Genomic DNA, 21,444 nt, shown 5'->3' with positions numbered 1-21,444 from the left:
GCGTGGAGCCTCCCACCTGGCTGTTTTCTAACAGATGTCTGTGACTCTCCAGAAATAAGACAGGGCCAGCATGGATCATGGGACCAACCCGGTCTGTGGGATGGGCTCTGTGTCACCATAGAGCCAGGCTGCCTGCCTCTCCTGACTGACCTGCCACCCACCCACCCCCAGCACCACAGCTCCCCTCTGTGGGGAGCCACATGACTCCTGGTCTAGAACAAAATTGTTACTGAGGTGGTAAGATGGAAGGAATCAAATTTGACCAGAGAAACAAGCTCTTCTCCAATCCCTGGGTCTTCTGGCACCACAGGCACTTGTTCAGAGCAGGATTCATCCTCCTGGTGGACCTTCCTCCAGAAATACCCATTTGGGAGAGGGCAGCGCCACAGCAATGAAGGTAGCAAACTGGGGAACAGGCTCCTGCGGGGACTCTAGCTGAGCTGGAGGTCACTAATCCTAAATTATATTGTTAAAGAACAGCGGAACTGCTTCTCTATACCCAATAAAACAAATCTGATGACTTTTCAGCAAGATGTGCTTTCTTCCGTGAGCAGGAAAGTTGAGGCACTCCTGCACACAGTGTGTCAGCCCTTCAGGGCAGGGCAAGTCTGGGCTTGTTCCTCCCAGAACAGGGTCTGGCCTATCAGAAAACATTTGCTAAAAGAGGGGGAGAAGTGAGAGATGAGGAGGTTACAAAGCTGTGGGTTTTGGAATTTGAGATTGAGGAAGCCACTGCCTTTCTTCAGATACATAGTAAACACTGCAGGGGGACACAGAGAGGTGGGGAGGCACAAGGAGGGGGTGCCCCCCACATACAGCAGACCCAGGGTCTTTCCTGAGAGCAGGGGGTGTGTGCGTGAAGCAAGGTTTGTGCAAAAAAGGTTGAAAACCTGGAGGGTGGAGGGGAAAGTGGAGGAAGCCCTGCCAGAGGCCTCTGGCAAGGTGTGGAATCTGGATGTCGGAGGGGCTGGGGCTAGAGGCGAGGGGCCAGGCAGGGCAGCATGGGTTTGGGGGCTTCTGTTGTGAAGGTAGAATGAGGACTTTGCAGACAATGGACTCACAAGACCACTGAGGGCCCGGATGAGGTCCATAGTGTAACATTGTGATCGAGCTGTTGTGCCCAAGATCAGCAGACTCGGCGAGCATAGCCTCCAAGAATCCAAAGACAGCTGATGCAAATGCAAAAGGGAGTTTATTACGGGCTCGAGTCCGGGCCCTCGACACGCACCGATGCAACGGCAGAGGTCGAGAGCCCCGAACAGAGGAAGCAGGGGTATCTTATAGGGTCGCAAGTGGCGCGAACTCTGAAAGAAGCTGGCAATTACTCACTGGCTACTACAAAGGCATTTTGGCGCACGCGGTTAGTTTCAAACTGATTGGACGGTTAGAGATGCTGTCCCATTTATGGACAGGACTGCCCTCATAGGCCGCTGGGGTGGTCTGCTTTTTCGTCACCAAGTGGAGTGAGGGTTGTGACTGCTGAAACTATCTCCGGAATGCGGCTGGACAAGGACTAACATAGCAAGGTGGAGGATATACAAAATGGCGAAACCTCGGCTAAGCTTGGTTCCACAGAGCCATCCTTGAACTTGTGCAGCAGAAGGGGACACAGAAAACGGCCAAAGATGTGCCCTCAACACTGAGGAGTGAGCAGGAAGGCTGGGATGCCAGAAGGTAAGGGGTCTTGCTAGCCATTCAACCTGCGGTCCCACAACAAGGGCTCAGGGGGAGGGGTGGTTCAGGTGGCTGTGGAGTTTGTGACTCTGGAGGTCTGCTCCCTGGGAAGTCTGGCCTCCACCACTTAGTTAATTGTGGCACTTGGGCAAATTACTTGGCTTGTCTGTGTCATGGTTTCTTCTTTCTAATAAAAGTCTCACCTGCTTATGAGAAGTCAGTGTTTTCATCCGTTTTTAGTGTTTAGATCCATGCCTGGCATGTAGTAAGAACTTTCACTTATTTTTAAGTTCTTGAGGTCATTGATCTCAAGAACAAATAAACCATAGATTAAAAAAACAACAGCAGGGGCCTCCCTGGTGGTGCAAGGGGTTAAGATGCAGAATCTATCCGCAGCCTCTGCAGCATGAGCTCGATCCCCAGCCAGGGAGTGACCCACATGGCGCAGCAGACCTCTCCTGTCTCCCCGCTGCTCCCCTCAGCAGTGGATTTCAGTCAACTTGCCTGCTCTGTTCCCCACTCTGTCTCTCGCCCCCCTCACCTCTGGTCTGTTCTTGTGTGCATAAATAAATAAATCTTTGGGGAAAAAAACAACAACAGCAAGAGACCTGTGCATATGCACTGGGAGGGAACAAGGAGGTGGGGGGGCAGGGAGGGGGGTGGCAGGGCCTCATCTTACTGTGGCAGTGGGGGTTACAGATAATCCAGGAGGAGGAGTCTAGAAAGATCCCTGTGGGACAGCCCTTGTGGTGACAGAGTTAATTGGGGGTCTTAGAATGTACTCATGTTCAGCTGGTGTGGCAGTGATGGCTGCCCACAGAACCATCTATAGGGTATAGGGACGTATGCCTGGGCGGTTAGTAAAACACAAGAGAAGGGAGGTGTGGCATTAGGAACAACCAAAGGAACTCTCCAGGGGGTGGGCAGCTGCAGCAAGAGAGCTGTTGTGGGTGAGGGGCCCCCCAGGCCCCCCAAACCTGCCTATTCTAAATATGTTCTGCCATCCGCCACATCAAGACAAAACATACTCTAGTGTGTACAACGTTTAAGAGAAAATAACTTTAATAGAGTTGGTGGGCTACAGAGAGAAGAGAAAGAACATAGTTGAACTAGTTTCCAGTTAAACACCCCAAATTACCCATCCCCTGTGGGTAAGTACACAGCCAAACAGGAACGCTGAGGCCCAAAGCTTGCCAGCCTGACACCTTCTGGTGACCCACAGAAAAGGGGCAGAAGCAGCCAAGTAAGTCTGGAAGGAAAGCAGCAAAATCAAAACCCAAGTCAAGATAAAGGCTGCCACTGCCAGCCTCCTCACGGGCTCTCGCCACGTCTGTTTGAACCATCTCCTTCCTTGTCCCCGAGTCCCCGGAACCAGGGCGGGCAGACAAGCCAGCGCAGCTTGTCTCATGCTCCTGCTCCTCACGCCTGTGCAATCCTGTCCTCCATCTCCTTCCTTCCTTCTCCCGGTCCTCTCCAGCTTCTCCTCCCTGCTCAGCGACATCCTCCCTTGGGTGGGCCAGGGAGCCTGGAACCTCCCCTTTCTGGGGGACCGCCCTGCTGCAGAGAGAGGAACAGACATTCCCAACGCAGAGAGGGATGTGGAGGTGTTCAAGGAACACCAAGCGGTCTGGTCTGAAGGTGAAGCCAGGAAGGTGGGATTAGATCCTCCGGCCCCTACGAGTCAAACTGAGTCTGAACTTCATCCTCAACACGACCCCAAGCCCCAGGGTCCCTGAGTTTGGGTGGCGGCAGTAATGAGGACCCGTGGGACTTGGGTAAGGAGATCAGACAGCAAGAAATGGGAGGGGTCCTGCCAAGCCAGCAGGATTTAGGGACACTCGGTCCCCGCAGGTGGCCCACCGGTTTCTGACATGGACCCACCAGGAGGGTTGGGGAAGCTGGGTGGCCAGTTTGGGGAGAAAAGAGTAAAATTTTTTTATGTTGAAAAGGAGGAGCCTGTGGGACACACAAGGTGTTTAGAGGGAAGCCGTCATGTTTTCATTCAACAAATATTTGTTGAGAACCTACTATGTGCCAGGAAGCAGATCTAATGGTCAAAAATACAGTATGTCAGGGCATTTCAGAGAACACTCAGGGTCAAGTGTCAGCCGTGCCAGGTGAGGGGTGGGGGTTACTTTAGGAGGGAGGTCCTGGGAGGACCCCTCAAGGAGGTGACCTGGCCGGGAGGGGAGTGTTTCAAGCAGCAGGGACAGCAGGAAGGAGCTGGGTATTGCCATCAGCTTGATGTTGTTGTGACCAACTCAGGGAAGAGGGAGAGAGAAGCTGAGGAGCTGAGGTGGTGTTAGGAGGAGGCTGAGGGCCGTGGCCAGCCAGGCAGGGCTCCCAAGAGAACAGTCAGTGGCTGATAAATAAAGCGGAGAGGTCTGCTGGACAAGCGTTCAAGAGTCTTCAGGAACAAACTGGAAGATCACGAGGCAGAACACCACCACCCTGCCCCCAAACGTGCCCCTCAACCCCCAGAACCTGTGACTATGTTAAGTTCCATGACAAGGGGGCACTGAAATTGCAGATGGAACTAATCAGCACACCCCAAGATGGGAGAGTTTCTGGGTTATTCAGGTGGGAGCAATGTAACCACGGGGACAGGAGAACCAGAAAGAGGTGGTCTGAGAAATACTCCCACGCTGCTGGCTTTGAAGACGGAGACTTCGGGAGACCTCCAGAAGCTGCAAACGACCGTCCCTGGCGGTCCCAGGAGGGCCTGTCACCCTGCACCCTACTGACACCCCCAGCCCGCAGGACCCGTGTCAGACTCAGCGCCCACAGAAACGAAGGTAACACATGTGCTGTTTGAGAACACTCAGTTTCGTGGTGATTTGTCACAAGCCACAGGGAACTCACGTTCCTCTTGGCGGCCAGGGCAGCCGTACAGACTCCTACCTGGACAGAACGGCGCTGGCACGGCAGCGAGAAGCCAGAAGACTCTTGAGACACACGTGGGGGGGTGAGCGGGGAAGCAAAACTAGGACAGACTGTCATAGAAACACAAATGTCCGCCTTCGGTGTCGACAGCTGGCCACAGTCAAAAGCCACAGCCAAGGTCAAGAGGCAGGTGGGCACCCAGGGGAGAGACCAGCACACGAGTCAAGGTCGCTGAGAACAGACCAGGCTCAGGTGTCATCAGTGAGAGGACAGAGCGGGGCGCCAGGCCAGCCCTGCCCGGTGCCCAGCCCGAGGCGAGCAGGTCCACCCTGCAGCTGCGGGGGGCTGTGTGGGTGGCCACCCGACTCCTCGCCCAAGGGGTCGGACCCAGCAAGCAGGGGGCCTGCCTGGCCGGTCCATGCCACTTGCACTTAAGCAGAGCCGAGGAGCACACTTTGATCCTGAGACGGGAAAGACATTCCCCCACGGGCCACTGCCCAGAACAGGCTGCAAGGGCGCGTGGACACTGTCCCTGGCCCAGGGCCCGTCCTTACTTGGCCCCTGGCTAGGCGATCAGGGGTGAAGGGTGGGGAACTGTCCCCAACAGTTAACGACTTTGCTCCTGAGGGCTGAAAAGGAAGGAGGGGCGCAGCAGACAGGAGAGAGGAGACATGGCGCCCCCTTATCCCCGCGGGGGTCATCATGCTGCGGCCACGGTGGCCACTCACACCAGCCTCTCTGCATGGGCCACTCGAAGTCCACGCCTGTCCCCACGGTCCTCGTCGTCGTGATTCTTCTTTGAGCCCGGAGTCCCCATCAGCTAATTTGCCATCGTGATCTTCAGTCTTTCTCTCCTTTTGGCCCTGGTAGAGGCTAAGCCCGGCTAGAGGGCAGACAGGATTCCTTTCAGCGCGGTGAGCTGGCTCCCCGCCTGCAGGATCGCCCGTCTGGGTCCAGAGGAGGAAGCACAGGGAGAGACCGCGCCGGAGCAGAGGGCTGGTCAGCCAGGCGTGACTTGGTTTCTGAAACTCCTCCTATCCAGGGCCGAGCCAGCCCCCGCGCCCCCTCCTTGGGGAGATCAGGGAGCTTCTGGCCGGGCTTAGCAGAGGCAGAGATGAAGTTCACCCCGTGTGTGACTCTTATCTTATCGCTGCGTCCAAGGAAAACGTGCTGGTAGGGACAGTGAGCAGGGTCCAGAGGCCACAAGGGTCATAAAGCCGTGGGGCTGGGGAGGCAGGTGGCTGGCCCCGGAGCAGCCGCCCAGAGCAGGACTCGGGTCCCTAGGGAGACAGCACCTGTTTCTCAGCAGAACAGGATGGAGAAACATGAGCTGGGGGCTTTCCCGCCCACCCCACCCAGGGAGGGGGTAAGTGCCAGACCCAGGAAACCACCCCTGTCCCTGTCCCACCCGGGAGGGGCCTGTGGAGGCAGGAGCAGGCTCCTGAAGTGCTCCCCGCAAGGAGAGGTTAGCACTGCCCTGGCTTTCTGCGGGGGGCCTCCCCCCACATCGCAGGTCAGGCCCGGGGTCAGGAGCCGAGCACAGCTCTAATGCGTGTGGACTATGGGAGACTGGATGGGGTCAGAGATGCCCCCTCCCGCCTGGCCCCGTCCTGTCCCCCTGCCCTTCTCTGCCTGCCTGGCCCTGCATGTTGGGGCCCGGGGCTGGGGCCTCAGCAGCGGATGGGGAAGGAGAGGGCAGTTAGCAGGAGAGGAGAGGGGCTGTGGCACCAACTCAGTCTGCGGGCCCCACCCCATTGCTGCCCCCCTGCCCCCAGACTTTGGCCCTCCTGAGCTGCCCTGGGGGTTGGGGTGGCCACGGCAACACAATGGCTGTGGCTTTCCTGAGCCCTGTCCCTGTCCTGGAGTGAAAGACCGACCGCTGTGTCCTCCAGGGCCTCTGCGGCTCCCCCTGTCTGGAACGGTCTTTCCCCGGTGCTCACAGGATGCTACCGCCCATCCGTCAGTTCTCAGCTCAGAGGCGCCTGCTCTGAGAGGCTTTGCTGGCCACGCGCCTCCTCGCCCACTGGCATCTACCCATTACCCTGAGTGACTGTCATCAGCAGTACTACCGTATTTGGAATTCTCCTATTTACCTCTTGTTGTGTGTGTGTGTGTGTGTGTGTGTGTGTGTGTGTGTGTGTGTGGTTCCTCCGGACCCCTGCCCGCACTGCCCTCACCCCACCCCACCCCAAAATGTCAGCATCACACAGCAGCATGATGCTGAGCCTTTGCTCTGCGGAGCCCTCCTCCTCCATACGGGGCCAGCACTCGGGAATGCTCAAGGGAAGAAGGAATGTGGGCCAAGAACAGCATAAGATGCCACTCACCCTGCAACCCAGCCACCTTGCCCCTCCTCCTCCTCCTTCCCGAGCATGGACTGGGCTCCTCTGCCCCCCCCTTCCTGCCCGGGGTCCACTCCATTTCCAGAGGTCCCTGTGACCACCTCCCATTGACCCTGACCATAGACTTCATCGCCCACAGGGCTTCCAGCCCACGCTGGTGCTGGCGACACTGAGCGCAGCCTTTGGCTCGGCCTTCCAGTACGGCTACAACATCGCAGTGGTCAACACACCACACAAGGTGGGTGCAGGTGGGTAGGAGGCGACTGCCATCTTACTGCTCCGAAGCCGCCATTTTGCTTCATGAAGGTTGCCATCATGGAAGCCGCCATCTTGCTTCATGGGGGCCGCCATCTTGCTTCATGGAGGCTGCCATCTTGCTTCAGAAGCTCCCCAACCCATTTTCCCCTGTTCCCTGGATGCCTCCCTCTGGAGAACAGACAATGGCTCATGTATCCCTCGGGAGCACCATCCTTACCAGGGACGTTGGGACAAGGGGTGTGTGGAAACTTTGCTGCACTGGGGAGCAAAAAATGAAACTTAATGGAGGAAGATGAAGAGGGCATGTTAGGACTCAACTGAGAGGGAGTCAAGCTTGTTCATTCATCCGTTTGAGTATGTAAGTTCTGTTGTACTTTCAGTTGTCAGTTTGTGGCTGCACTTTATCCAGCAGGTGCTTACAGGAGGTGCTGCAGTAGCTGCTCCTGACACCTAAGATTATTACCATGGACGGAGCATCTTTTCTCTCAGTCAAGTAATGCACAACCAGTACATCACATTGGACGTGCACAGGTTCACTAATGGAGATATATTATTCCTATAATATAATTGATGAGGAAAGCAGGACTCATAGAGGTAATATGACTTGTCCAGAGTCACACAATTAGTAAAAATATTTCCTGTGTTGCCTCTTGGAAAGCCCTGCAAAGTGAATTTTTAAACAGTGAATTTTTTCCCAGTGCTTTCTGCTGTCTGGTTCCTCATCTCACTCCACACAGCAGACTTTTTTGTTCTCAGGTAGCTGCAGAGAATCCATCGTGTCCTAGGGACACTGGCAGAAATATCCAGTGACAGAGGCAACTGAGAACATGGCCTCATCATCTCTGGTGAGCGGCCCCATGTTCTGGGCGATGCATGTTTTCCAGGTCTTGAAGTCATTCTATAACGAAACCTACTTCGAGCGACACGGCACATTCATGGACGAGAACAACCTGCTGATACTGTGGTCCTGCACCGTTTCCATGTTCCCGCTGGGCGGCTTGCTGGGGTCATTGGTCGTCGGCCTGATGGTTGACAGATGTGGCAGGTAAAGAGGAAGGTGCAGCTCTTTCTTATAATTCACTTTGGTAAATCACACTGTCCCTCGGCAGCTCTGTGTGGCTGGGAGATGTTTCAGGAGTGACCCTGAAGACCAGGAGGCCTGAAATCTAGTTCTCACTTGAGCATACACAACACAACCTAAAAGCAAGTCCCAGGGTTTCTCTTGTCAGTTGCACAGTAAGAGCACCCCCTCTGCCATCTGCCCCGTGAAGGTGGTGCAGCCTCGAGATCAAAGTTCCTGACAGTGCTAACAGGTGCCCTGTCAGCACTGCCAGCCGGTGTGTGATAAATGCTTATTGATTGGGTTTGATTCGTGGTCAGGTGACCCCCAGCTGGAGTGCCTGCTTCCTCTCCCCATGTGGCCTCATCAGCCTTGTCCTTCTGAGGTTTGGGTTCAGACTGAGTCACGGACCCCTGTCCCGTGTCTTGCTTGAGAAGGAAGAAAGTTAGTTCTCTGTACTTTGCTTGGCCTCACGGATGCACTGATCTTGTTGCCTAAGCCCAGGTGCTGCAAAGACAGGACACCAGATAAGCGAGACACCAGGGCAAGGTCCCCAGGGAGCTGGGTGAGCACCCAGGTCCTGAGTGAGGTCTCGGGTCCATCAGGCCTGACCCCCTCTCCACCCCAGATTCACAGTTACACTTGCTGTGCACAGCCAGGAGTTGGTGGGGGTGAGTGGAAAGCCCTCTAAAGAAAATACAGCAATTTCAAAGAACCAGAGCAATTGGGTATCCATGCCTAGAAGAAAACATTGCCAACTGAGGATTGTTTATGAAAGCAGCGTCCATGAACTCTTCAACAGTGAATTTGCCATATGCTGTGTGCGTGAATGGAGGTGACACACATTGTATTGTAATGATGCCAAAACACAGACTTTTGTATTTCAGACAGCTGTCCTCAGCTAGATCAAGAGTGACTAGACTGTTCTAGAAGCCCAGGCTTGGCCTCGGCTTCCTTGCCTGAACCCCATAGTCAAAGAACTTGGGACCTCAGGGATGGTCTCATCTTTTTGCAGACAGCAATACTGTTGGGGGTGAAGCCAGCCTTACCCCAGCAGAGTGGACAGCCAGCCCTTCCCCTAAACTGACAAGGCCTCAGGCTGAGGAGGGGCTGTGGGAGGAGCAGGTGTGGGGGGGGGGGAGGAGCAGACTGTGGGGGGAACACACCTGTGGGGGCCACTTGTTCTCTGCAGGCATCATGGCTGGCTGAGCCTGGACTCGGAGTTTGGGCTCTGGTGGCAGCTCCGGGGGTGGGAAGCCAGGGAGGGAGAGAAAAGTGGCCTCAGAAAGCCAGCATGCACGTCCGTGAGCAGCGGCGTCGCCTGGCAGAGCTTGTTTTCGTAGAACCGTAGCGCCGCCCCACAGGAGGGGTGTCTGTGGCGAGCCCCCCTCTGGCTCCTAGCCTCGTGTCCCGCCCTGTCCAACAGACCCCGCTGCCCTGCATCAGCCAGCTCCCGAGGCTCCCCACGGCCACAGAGGTGGGACATCCCCAGGTGTGGTGCCGCCAGCCCCCCGCTGGGTGCTCTTCCCTCCTGAGCCTCTGCTGTTCTCTCTAGAACAAGACCCAGGCCGACGGGAGGGCAGGGGCCAGGGAGCCGCGAACCAAGTCAGCTCGAGGGCAAGCCTGGCCTGGCAGACAGGGCTGGGGCCTGGGGAGCAGGCGCCACCGTGTGCTCCACGCCGCCCCTCACAGGCTCCGGCCTTTCAGCCTCAGAAGTGACCTCGGGTTCATCAGGCCCAAGGGTGCCTCACTCAGTCACCTCCTGCCTCCTGCTGCAGCCACTGGCCACAGGAAGCTCCCCCATCCCCCAAAACCCCAGGGAGGCAGACCTTGATCCCCTTGATCATCTTCAGGCAGCGCCACTGTGCCCGGCCCCTCGCCACCCCCTCCGCTGACTCCCAGTTGCCTTCCTGGGGCCTCTGCCCATCGGTCTGGCCTCCCCATTTTGTCTTCGCCCTCCGTCTCCCCAGGCACATCCTGGTCCCCTAAGGTGACTGGGGGGGGTCCCGCGCCCTGCCATCTCAGCCCCGCCCCGCGGGCTCTGCTGTCCTTGCAGAAAGGGGACCCTGCTGGTCAACAACGTCTTCGCCATCATCCCTGCCGTCCTGATGGGGGTCAGCAAGGTGGCCAAGGCCTTCGAGCTCATCATCTTCGCGCGCGTGGTGCTCGGCGTCTGCGCAGGTGCGTCGGGGAGGCCCCGCCGGGACGAGGGGCTGCAAGCCCAAGGGGTACAGGCGGTGGGGCCTCGGGCAGCAGGGGGGTGAGGCTTCTTAGCTGTGGCGGTTTCTTCAGCCAGGAAAAAGGTCACACAAGGCACCCGCGCTGCAGAAAAAAAGCCAAGTGAGGGCGTGTGTTTAAATCTCTCCACCGAGGGACTCTCCGCCCCGTAGCAGGGGCTCCAGCTACCCCACTGGGAAGGGGGCGCGTCTCACCACCCCACCAGTGTTCCTGGGGCCCCAGGATTCTGGAGGGGTCCTTGTAAGACCGGGCAGCGGGATGGCGCGCTCCCCTCCCCCACGGGGGCAGAAAGCCTGGAGCTGGGGCGCGGGGACTGCCCGTGCTCTGCCCCGACAGCTGCGTCCCCCTCCAGGCATCTCCTACAGCGCCCTCCCCATGTACCTGGGGGAGCTGGCTCCCAAGAACCTCCGGGGCACCCTGGGAACAATGACCGAGGTTTTTGTCATCGTGGGCGTCTTCCTGGCACAGATCTTCAGCCTGCAGGCCGCCCTGGGAAACGCCACAGGTAGCTGCAGCCAAGCAGGGAAACGAGGTGCAGGGGCGGGGGGAGGGCGCTGTGGCCGTGGGTCCTGCTCCACCACCACACACCCCCCACACCCCCCCCCCTCCGCTGTGCCCATGGTACTGACAGACGAGTCAGGGGAAGCTGAGAGGTGACCTTCAGGCAGCGTGTGGCTGGTGACCTTGACAAGGTCAAGGTGAGCGGTGGGGACAGTGCTTTGGGAACCAGGCGACAGGGAGACAGGCTGTGTAGACAGCCCGTGGAGTTTTGCTCTGCGAGACGGAGAGCAGCTGGGTGGCAGCTGGAAGGGGATGGAGCATGGGGAGCGGAGGTCTATCAGCTGGGAAAGACCGCGGGGCCTGGAGCGTGGCCACGACCGTCCGGGTGGGAGCGCCAGGGGCGCGGGGACGGCGGCGGGTGGACAGGCGCGCGGCCTGCTGGCCGCCTGTGCCCCGCTAGACTCTTCTGGATGCTGCTGTTGTCTTGGAAATAGGGGCAAGGTCAGTGGCTGAGAGTGAGGGGTCGGGGCAGGCCCGTAGGTGTAGGGGAGCGGAGTGGGGGGCCTCGTCCCCGAGGCCTGGGAGGGAGAAGACCAGGAGGGAGACGCAGACGGCGGGAACTGCAGGCACGAAAACCCGCTGGGGTTGGTGTGGTTTTCTCCATAACCATTTTCAAGTTCCCCAGTTCCAAGCAAATTATTTAGCGAGTGGATCGCCGTCTTCCTGGGCCACACCGTCTCAGGCTCAGAACCCCGCGGGTGCTCAGTGGAAGAGCAGCTTCCACAGCCCGGGCTTCCCCGTGCAGGTGAATGTCAAGCGCTGGCCACGAGGGGACATGAGTGGAGGCCACACTGGCCTGTCACTGCCCAGGGCCAGTGATGCCTGGGGCACGATGTCTCCTCCAGCCCTCACCACTCTGTGGGACATTTTAGCATCACCACCCTCATCATCACCATCATCATATTCACACCACCACCTCCACCATCACCATCGCATCACCATCACCAACACCATCAACACCACCATCACCAGCACCATTAATACCACCACCGTCGTCACCATCATCACCATCGTCACCATCATCACCATCATCATATTCATCACCATCAGCATCACCACCATCACCACCACCACCATCACCACCACCACCATCACCACCACCACCATCACCACCACCACCATCACCACCACCACCACTGTCATCTTGACGCATGGCCGAGAATACCAAGGCTTAGAGGTTAAATAACTGCTCCAAGTCCCCTGCCAGGGCTGCAGGTGGGGGTGCAGGGCCTTTGTCATCGCTGACTCTCAGCTCTGCCCCCTCAACCCGAAGCTCGGGAAGGCGCTCACACAGCCACGGTGCTGGGCCCGTCCCCCTCCCCGCCGGCACCCCCTCGTGAGGCAGCGATTATGCCATTTCCAGCCATAAAATTAGGGACCCGGCTTCATCGTCTCCAGGTTTCACACCCTAAGTCATCTGTGGGTGCTGGTCCTGAGGAGAGTCGTGCCTTTCCCGCAAAGTGAACTCCGAGCCTCTGAATCAGCCTCCCTTTGCGTGGGGGCCCTGGCAGTCACCGCGGGGCAAGAACCAGGTCCCTGCTGTCCTTGGCACTCCCTGGGACTGGGACACCGCGGGCAGGTGACCTGGCCAGAGGAGAGTCAGGTCACAGGAAGGCTGGCTAGAGGTGCCCAGGGCCCTGGCACTCCCCTGCCAGATGGCCCCACGCTCCGGGTGTCCGCCCGCAGGCTGGCCGGTGCTCCTGGCACTCACGGGCGTCCCTGCGCTGCTGCAGCTCCTGTCTCTGCCCTTCTTCCCCGAGAGCCCGCGCTACACCCTCATTCAGAGGCGAGACGAGGACACGGCTCGGCGAGGTACCAGAACACGGCTGCTGTCAGGACGCTGCGCCCACCACCGGCCCGCGCCTCCCACGCCTGCCGGGACGCCCCCCACATGCCCACAGCAGGGAAGGGGAGGTGGTGGGTGGGGGGGGGCTGCCACCTAGGTGCAGCTCTGAGGGCTCAGCAATGCTGTGGTCGGTGTCCCAGCCGACAGTGCAGAGCGCGCGGCCGGGGTGCGTGTGGTGGTGGCTGGGGGCACCACCACGGTGCCAGCGCCTGCTGGGGGCCAGTGAACGCCGCGCCCTCGGGAAGCCCAGGCCAATGTTTTGGTGGGGTGCTGTCCCCCGGCCCCCGAGCTGGGTGAGCTGCCGCCAGCAGCAGAGGTGGGACCATCTGCTCTCCCAGATCTGAGGAAACTGAGAGGCCGGGCCGACGTGGAGGACGAGATAGAAGAAATGCGCCTGGAGAGCCAGGCCGAGGAGGCCGAGGGCCGCCTGTCTGTGCTCAACCTCCTCACCTTCCGGCCCCTCCGCTGGCAGCTCGTCTCCATCATCGTCCTCATGGCTGGCCAGCAGCTCTCCGGGATCAACGCGGTACGGGCCCGAGGGGCGGCCGGTGTGCCAGGGACGGGGGTGGGTGGGGGGAGGCAGGGGCTCTGCTCCCCGGTGTGGGGGCTGCTGCTGAGCCTCTGGGGGGGGCGGTCACACTTCCGCTGCCCCCTGAGGCCGCTTGACTTCATCAAACTCAACGGATGTCACCAAGCAATCCCGAGGAGCGCCCAGCCCGTCCCTAGATGGGTCATTTGGCGGCCAAGTGGACAAGGCACAAGCTGAGCCACGTCCAGGGCTGAGCTCTGCGTCCAGGGGCGGGAGGACAGTCGCTGAACAAAAGAGCTGCTCGGCGACTGGAGAAACTCAGACTAAGAGTCACAGGCAGGGCTGTGGGGCAGCCCCTCCGCCTCTTGGGATGCTCTCGTGTGCAGAACCCGGCAGCAGTTCGTGCAGAGCAGCCTAATTCATGCGCGCAGGCCAGCCGCCGAAGGCCAGGGGTGCTCTGTGGGGCAGGGACGGCCCAGAAACTAGGGCGGAATGCTGGGTTTTTCGTTTTTGTTTTTTGTTTTTTTGTTTTTTTAAAGATTTATTTATTTATTCATACAAGCACTGGGTACAGTCAGAAGCGCGGGAGGGTGAGAGAATTCACCAGAGCCAGAGCGGGGATCAGAACAGGCAGAAGGACCAAAGCACACTGCTGAGGGGAGCAGCGGGCGGCAGGAGAGGTCTGCGCGCCATGTGGGACCCTCCTCCGGGGGCCGGGGAGCAGCCGGGGATGGAACCGGCGCTGCAGAGGCTGCGGGCAGCTTCGCAACCCAGCGCTCAACCACTGCGCCACCGGGGAGGCCCCGGAATGCTGGTTTTAGGAAACCTCAGGGGCCTCCCCACGTGTCCACCTTATTTTTCTCTTAACTCCAGAAGCTCGCCTTTGCTTCCCAGCCCCCAAGAAAAACTGCCTCCCCCAGCCCCCTCCCCCTCCACGAGAGAGCAGCTAGCAGGAGGAGCTAGAGAGCTTCTGGAACCGTCTCAGCCTGGGAGGGGTGGGGGGCGGGCAGGGGCTTGGGTCAGAGCTGTGAGGGGGCTCAGCCGTGACTGCTGGGGCCATCGCTGTCCTGAACATGGTTCTCTATCTGTAACCGCGTCGATCAAATAGCGGAGGGGTGGGCAGAGATCTGCACAAAGGGGGTGGGGGCCGCCTCCAGAAGGTCCCACGTTGGCCGGGTCAGGAAGAGGGGGCGTCAGGTCTTTGGGGCCTCCCGGAGGTTAAGAAGAGCTGTCAGTGTGGACCACGGTGGCTTTGGGAAGGGCGGGGGCGCCCCTCTCCTCCGGGCTGGGCGGGACTGAGGCGATGCCTGGGGGGACCTTGAGCAGAGTGAGAGGAGAGGCCCCGGCCTGAGGTAGCAAACTACCAACAACACTGCGTCCTCCGGGCTCTCCCCCCACCCCTGCGCTCCTGTTCCAGATCAACTACTACGCAGACCTCATCTACACGGCGGCCGGTGTGGAGGCCGCTCACTCCCAGTACGTGACCGTGGGGGCCGGCGTGGTCAACATCGTGATGACCGTCATCTCGGTGAGTGACCGGACGCTCCCGTCCATGGGGTGCGTCAGGGGCCCACGGGTCGGCTGAGAGGCTGGTGGGGGGCGTGGGCCTTTGGGTGCGCCCATGCCTCTCCTTGTGCCTTGACCGGGCTCCTTAGTCACCTCCGGGCCAGGCTCGCGCTCTGTAAACCGAGGCCGGTGAAGCCCGTCCCCGCCTCCGCTGCAGGTGTTGGTGTCTGTGGGTGTCAGACCGTTGTTTCTGGGTGTTGTGTTGAAACGCTGAACCCCTCGTCCCTGCTACATGCACCACATTTGTTTTAAAAAGGTGACTCGACAAAGATGCCACAGCCAGGCCGGGTCGCCTCGGCGCGCCTTTCTCCAGGAGCTTGCCACGTCATCTTATTGATTCCTCTTTCTTGAGTAACCTGTGAGGTTAAAGGTGTTCTGGAAAGCTGCCACTCCTTCTTCACAGTGTCCCCAGAGCTGGTTGTTTAAGCCCCTAACACCATTCCCTGGCGCCAGGGAAAAGTGGCCTCAGACACAGGGAGTGGTAGAGCTAAGGGTTGGGGTCCAGGCCCGTGTCCAGGCCCTCTTGGTGGCCTATTTTAAAATGTGGGTTTTGTGACTATTGGGGTGTGGTAAGGCCAAGGGTCAGGAGGAGACGGAGCCACTGAAGATCAAGTTACAGCTCCCCAGGAGGTCCTCGTGGGGAAGCCCCCGGGGGGTGTGTTGGGGCTTGGGGGGAACACAGGCAAGAGGCCAGGTTATAAGGTTAGTAGGAAAGAACAGGCGAGGCAGGGTAAGCAGGGTTAGGATTGGTGAGTCTGCGAGATTTCAGCAGACTCTGGGGCGCGGGGCCACCCCTGTTGTCTGTACCTGCCTTGGGGGCTAGGGCAGGGGAGTGGTGGTGCAGAGGCTGAGGGTCGGGGGCTCTCACTGACTATGTTTGACAGCCTCACAGATGATCTGTTGCTAGTAACAGGCTAGCAGGGGAGGGGCGGTCCTGTCAGCCTCAGCAAGGCCCGGAGAGGTCAAGGCAGCAAATCCAGAATCTGGGAACATGGTCGTTACAGGGAAGGGGGGAAGCGGTGCGGGTGTGGAGGTCCGGGGCTCTGTCAGTGCTGAAACAAGGGCCATGGGTATGAGGCCTGCAGCGTGGGCCTCAAACTCCTAGCCTGAGAAGCTCCTGCATTCGTGAAGCAGGCCTCAGGGGTGTGGAGGAGGGCGTGGGGGGACCAAGTCCCAGAAGCCAATGCCCTCTTGTTATAGAGCAGCCCCGATATTAAACGGGTTCCTGGCTGTGGGTCCTCACCCGCGCGTTTTAAAGAGACTTATGAATACTCTACTACAGACACACGCAAAAGGGTTAATAAAAGGTTTATTTACAAGAGAAAAAGAAAATAAGGAAAAGGTACAACTCAGGGAGAAGATAGGGAAATAAAGTCTTTAATGCGTCCTACCCGATCCGACGACCTGGAAACCCAAAGTCACTCCCAGAGCTGACCGGATGCTGCAAGCTGGCCGAGAGCCCAAAATGGAGAGCCCCCCAAAGCCCACGTGTCTGCCTTTTGTATCCACCTGGCTGCTTAACCCCACCCTCAGGTCCCAGCCGCCTTCCCTTTGGTGGGGATGGGATTTGGAGTTCCCAGTGTCTCTGGCTTTGACCTGGGGTGGGGGTGGAGTCCACAAAGCCTATATGGAATTTGCTTTGGGACATCCTTTTCCCCCTAACACTCTGACCTCCTGACCCCTCGTCACCTGCAGGCTTTCACCGTGGAGCTGCTGGGCAGGCAGCTCCTCCTGCTGGTCGGTTATGGCATCTGCGGCTTAGCCTGCGTCACGCTGACCCTGGTGCTGCTCTTTCAGGTGGGACCTCATGTGCCTGCCCCTTGGGGTGGGTGAGAGAGCGGGCAGGGGGTGAGGGTGGGTGAGGGAGCAGGCAGGGGGTGGGGGTGGGTGAGGGAGCAGGCAGGAGGTGGGGGTGGGTGAGGGAGCAGGCAGTGGGGGGGGGGGTGGTTCCCCATTCTCAGCAGGTCCCACTCCATGCTCACCTCCTGGGGAAGTACTTTGTGGTGCCATGGGTGTGATAAAGGCATGGGTGACCCCCCCATACATGCAAATAAATAACTCAACACACTACCCTTAACATAACATAACAGTAAAACAAGAACTGAGAATAAAGTAGATGTTTCAGCATGTGAATGCTTGGGTGTAACCACGCTGGAAAGGAGCTGGGTAATGAACTAGAGGAGACCTGAAGCCATTCCCCTGCCCTGTCTTGGAGCCCAGGCCAGCATGCGGTGGGACAGACCCTCTCTCTGAGGAGAGCCTGTAATGGTAGCTGGGAAGTGTTTGAGTGCGATTAAAACACAATGGCTGCCCAAACAAGAAATACATCATTTTGTCTTTTTTTTTCCCCTGTTAAGATTTAACTTACAAAGCTTTGTTACACAGAAAGTAAAAATGCTGCTCTAATCTTGAAGTAACCGGCAGCCACAGGCAGTTGTAATTTGTCATTTTTGATACCCAGCCAAGGGGCCTCTGCCTAATGCGCAGAAAACCAATATCATGGCACCGGCCTTTTGAAAGCGGAATGGGCTCGTTTTGAGTTGACTGGCAAGCAGACAGGGGCATAAAAAACTCAAATCCATTTTGCCACCAGGGAAGGAAAGGATTTACATCATTTTGGGGACACAGGAGTTACATCTTATTGGTGAAGGAGTAGTCTAGGGGCAAAGGAATGTGGACTTGGCTCAAGTTGATTGGGCAGTGAGAAATCAGTCCCTACATGGAGAAGTTTTCACGTAGGTGGCCGGCTCTTCCTGCGGGGGGGACCCCCCACTTCTGAATGAGGTCTGGGTGTCCCTTTTCCTGTCCTCTTAGTTCCGAGGTTGGAGTCAGGCTGAATGACTCACAGCCCAGTGTCAGGCCTTGTTGCTTTTGTGGACAAGCTTAAAAGATAGTTAGCCAGGCCGACTATCTCTCCCGATGGCACGTCAGCCACGGCTTATTTTCTCAGCATATATTTCCTATTATCCATTTTCTATCCGTTTTGATGTTGTATGTCTTCAGACGCCTTTTTGCTTCTGTTGCTTTTGCAATAACGGTGCAGTGGACAGAAATCACATGTGTAAATCTGTAAGAGTCAGAACCACTGTCCTTCATGAGGAGGAGAAAATTCATGCTCTGTCCAGTCTATTTGCCCGTCCTGTCAGCTGCCTGAGAACATGCCCAGCATCTGCCCAGGGGCTCTGGGTGCAGGCAGACCCTCCCGCCCCAGCGAGCTCTTTTGCTTCCAGTCCCAAGATGGGTTGCTGCCAGCCGGCCCCACCCTGCTGCCCACAGTGTTGGAATGTGAACAGAGCTTGCCACTCCTCTGCCCATGAGCCTCCGCTGGCCTCTCATTCCCCTGCCATCCAGCTTCCCTGCCCTCCTTCTCCAGCTTGGAGACAGCGTCATGATGGGAGCAGCAGTCCCCTGGCCTAGCCCTGTGCCGCCGCCCCCTTCATAGCAGTTTTTTTTTTTTTTTAAGATTGATTTATTTATGCACACAAGAGCTGGGGTACAGGCCAGAGATGTGGGGGGTGAGAGGATTTACCAGAGACAGAGTGGGGAGCAGAACAGGCAGACTGGCGGAAACACACTGCTGAGGGGAGCAGCGGGCGAGACAGGAGAGGTCTGCTGTGCCATGTGGGTTGCTCCCTGGCCGGCCTGGGATTGAACTCGTGCTGCAAAGGCTGCGGATTGCTTCATAGTGTGGTGCTTAACCCCTTGCACCACCAGGGAGGCCCCATAGCAGTTTTCTTAATTGTCGTGAGATCGTTACCTACAGAATCAGCTCCGGGCACCCCATTCAGTCTGGCTGAAAGTTCACCCTGTTTGGAGGCATGTTGCCCTGGCAGTGCGGGGCAGAGAGGGTGGGCTGCCAGCAGCCCTGGTCCCAGCAGGATCCTCTCAGCTGGAGCCAAGCGTGGGTCCCAGCCCTGCCCTGCTGGGTCTGAGTCTGGGCACTGCTTGATCCCTGAGGGGCTGAGTGTCCTCAAGGTCTGTGCTCAGGCTTCTTGAAACACCACTATCCTCACTTAGCGGGTGTTGCGAAGACTTGGGGTTAATCCTCTGGTGAGAATAAACGCAGAGAATAAGTAGATGGCAGGTGTCCCTCCCACCCATCGCTCTCCCTCAGGTAAGGCTGGTGGAAGCCCGCTGCAGCACAATATCAGGTGTCAGTCCTCATCTTCCTCCCTTTCTCACCTGCAGCGCCCTTGAGCCCACAAAGGTGCTCTGAAATCCAGGTGTGGCTCCTTCCTGCAGCAGGAAGGTGGGACCCACAGTTGGGCTCATCTGCAGAGGGCCCTTGGCTTCAAGCACTCACAGGCCCAGGCCAGGCCCCGCAGCCACAGACAGCCCTGCCTCTCCCCCCAGAACCAGGTCCCTAAGCTGTCTTACCTGGGCATCATCTGTGTCTTCTCCTACATCGCGGGACATTCCATCGGGCCCAGTGAGTAGCAGCACATCCTCTACCAACCTCCTGGGTCCCGCACATAGCAGGTGCTCAGAAAATCTTTGTTGAGTGAATGGATGTCCTTGACCCATAAAGTTCATGATGTGCCCTCTGCCTTTCCTCCGTTCCTATGCAAACCCCACCCGCACTGAACACTTGGCCCAGCTTTTCCTTGACGGTTCCAGCTCACATGTATTCACTCAACAAACATTTACAAAGTACCAAGCCATGACCAGTGTGGCAGCCTCTGTCCCCTGGAGAGCAGGGGGAGGGGGTAGAGAACTCCCTCCCGCAGGGCCCTTTGGCACACAGAACCCCAAAATGGGCCCCCTCTCCACTGGGTTGTTTCACATTTGACATCCCCAGGGCAGCTCTTCCTGGGGTTTGAATTTCTTTCCATCTCTAGCCACTGACACCAGGCCTTGCAAGGCGGCCGGATCACCCTCCTGGGTCAGGAGTGGTTGAGCGAAGGGGCAGAATCTTATTCTTTTTTATTGCAAAGGTAGAGATAGGTCCACAGCACACAGGTATATCTGTGACCTTAATATTTCACAAGGTATGGAGAGTTTAGGGGGGAAGTCTCCTTAGGAAAAAGGATCCTAAAAAAAAAGGCTCAGACTCGGGGCTCCTGTCATCCCCAGGCCCACCACACGGGGGCAGCACCTCCCAAGCCCAGGCGCCCAGTGAGCGCGCCCTCAGGGTCTGCTGCTCCCACATGCCTTGCTGAGAAGCCGGGGCCCCCGGGGAAGGCCTGGGACGCAACACCCGCTGCTCCCTAGAAACCCCCGTTTTATTTCCCCAGACCTTGACTGAGCACCGCTGACTCGGACACACTGAGTGATTCGGGTCTCCCCACCAGACTTTGCTAAGTGGACCCTCTCAGCTTCTGCCCTAATTTTGTGGGGGGCCTGTGAATCCTGGGTTCCCAGTCCCAGCAGTTGCTGTCCAGACCAAACCAGCTGGCTCGGCTTCCTGCCCGGACGCTGAGGCCCCGGTGTGACCTGGAAGACCCCTGTGCGACCTCCAGGCCCCTGAGGGGAGCAGTCCTCTCTCAGCTGTCTGGAACACACCATGCTCTAGGGCTCTAGGTTTGGGGCTGGGGCAGTCTGTGTATTTGCACCCCTGGCCCAGCAGGGTCCCCGGAGCCCCCCTCTGCTCCATGCGTGCTGTGCTCTCTGCCCCAGGCCCCGTGCCCTCCGTGGTGAGGACAGAGATCTTCCTGCAGTCCTCCAGGCCCGCCGCCTTCATGGTGGACGGGGCTGTGCACTGGCTCACCAACTTCGTCGTGGGCTTCGTGTTCCCTTCCATCCAGGTGAGCGAGGGCCCCACCCTGCTCTCCCCAAGATAGAAGGGGTTCCAGGAACTAGGCACCCCTCCTCCTGGAGCCTCTACTCATACGACACCGGGCGGCTCCTGTGTCGCAGACGCGCAGCTGGCCAAGGGCTCCTAGAAGCGGCTCTGGTCGGCCAGGCCAAGGGCAGCAGAGCCCGCTGGCACCAGGCGAGGGGCGAACCCCCATACCCTGCTTCCCTGTCCCTGTTTCTGGAGGCGCACACGTCCGCTCTGCCTCTCCACGCCTCTCACCTGGGGCACACCACCCCCAGACAGCCCTGGTGTTAAAGGCTAAGGGGTCCTTTTGGACAAGTTGGAGGAGGCAAGTTTCTCGTTACTTCACTCCTCTGGGAGTGAAATAAAAATAAAACTGGCCGTCAAGAAGCTTCTCGTGACTCAGCGGGCCCCGCCCGGATCTGCTGCCGCCATCTCTCCCCAACCCCCTCCGTTCTTGTCTCGTGCCCAGGAAGCGATTGGGGCCTACAGTTTCATCATCTTTGCTGGAATCTGCCTCCTCACTGCTATTTACATCTACGTGGTTATTCCTGAGACCAAGGGCCAGACATTTGTGGAGATAAACCGAATTTTTGCCAAGAGAAACGGGGTGGAGATACCTGAGGAGAGAGGAGAGATCACAGATGTCGCGCCTCCCACACCTGCTGTGCCCAGCAAGGACACTTCCTTTTAGAGCCCCGCGTGCCCCCACCCCTCCCCACATTCAAG

The 21,444-nt window shown here is 58.2% G+C and overlaps 1 protein-coding gene across 1 annotated transcript; it reads left to right on the top strand.

Annotated features, from left to right (window-relative positions):
- Positions 1 to 70: 70 nt before the first annotated feature.
- On the top strand, positions 71 to 21,409 carry SLC2A7 (solute carrier family 2 member 7; the record flags this gene model as incomplete). The annotated part of the gene is made up of 12 exons (XM_084244061.1): positions 71 to 91; positions 7,039 to 7,137; positions 8,042 to 8,202; positions 10,274 to 10,398; positions 10,808 to 10,960; positions 12,703 to 12,828; positions 13,201 to 13,388; positions 14,809 to 14,919; positions 16,653 to 16,754; positions 19,311 to 19,386; positions 20,574 to 20,701; positions 21,188 to 21,409. The coding sequence occupies 12 exons, from the start codon at positions 71 to 73 to the stop codon at positions 21,407 to 21,409; spliced, it is 1,512 nt and encodes a 503-aa protein (XP_084100187.1).
- Positions 21,410 to 21,444: the final 35 nt, after the last annotated feature.

This window comes from Talpa europaea (genome assembly GCF_964194135.1).
Source record: "Talpa europaea genome assembly, chromosome: 9".
Classification (NCBI taxonomy): domain Eukaryota; kingdom Metazoa; phylum Chordata; class Mammalia; order Eulipotyphla; family Talpidae; genus Talpa; species Talpa europaea.
Note: the sequence above shows the minus strand (reverse complement) of the source record. Positions and strands in the feature narration are given on the sequence as shown.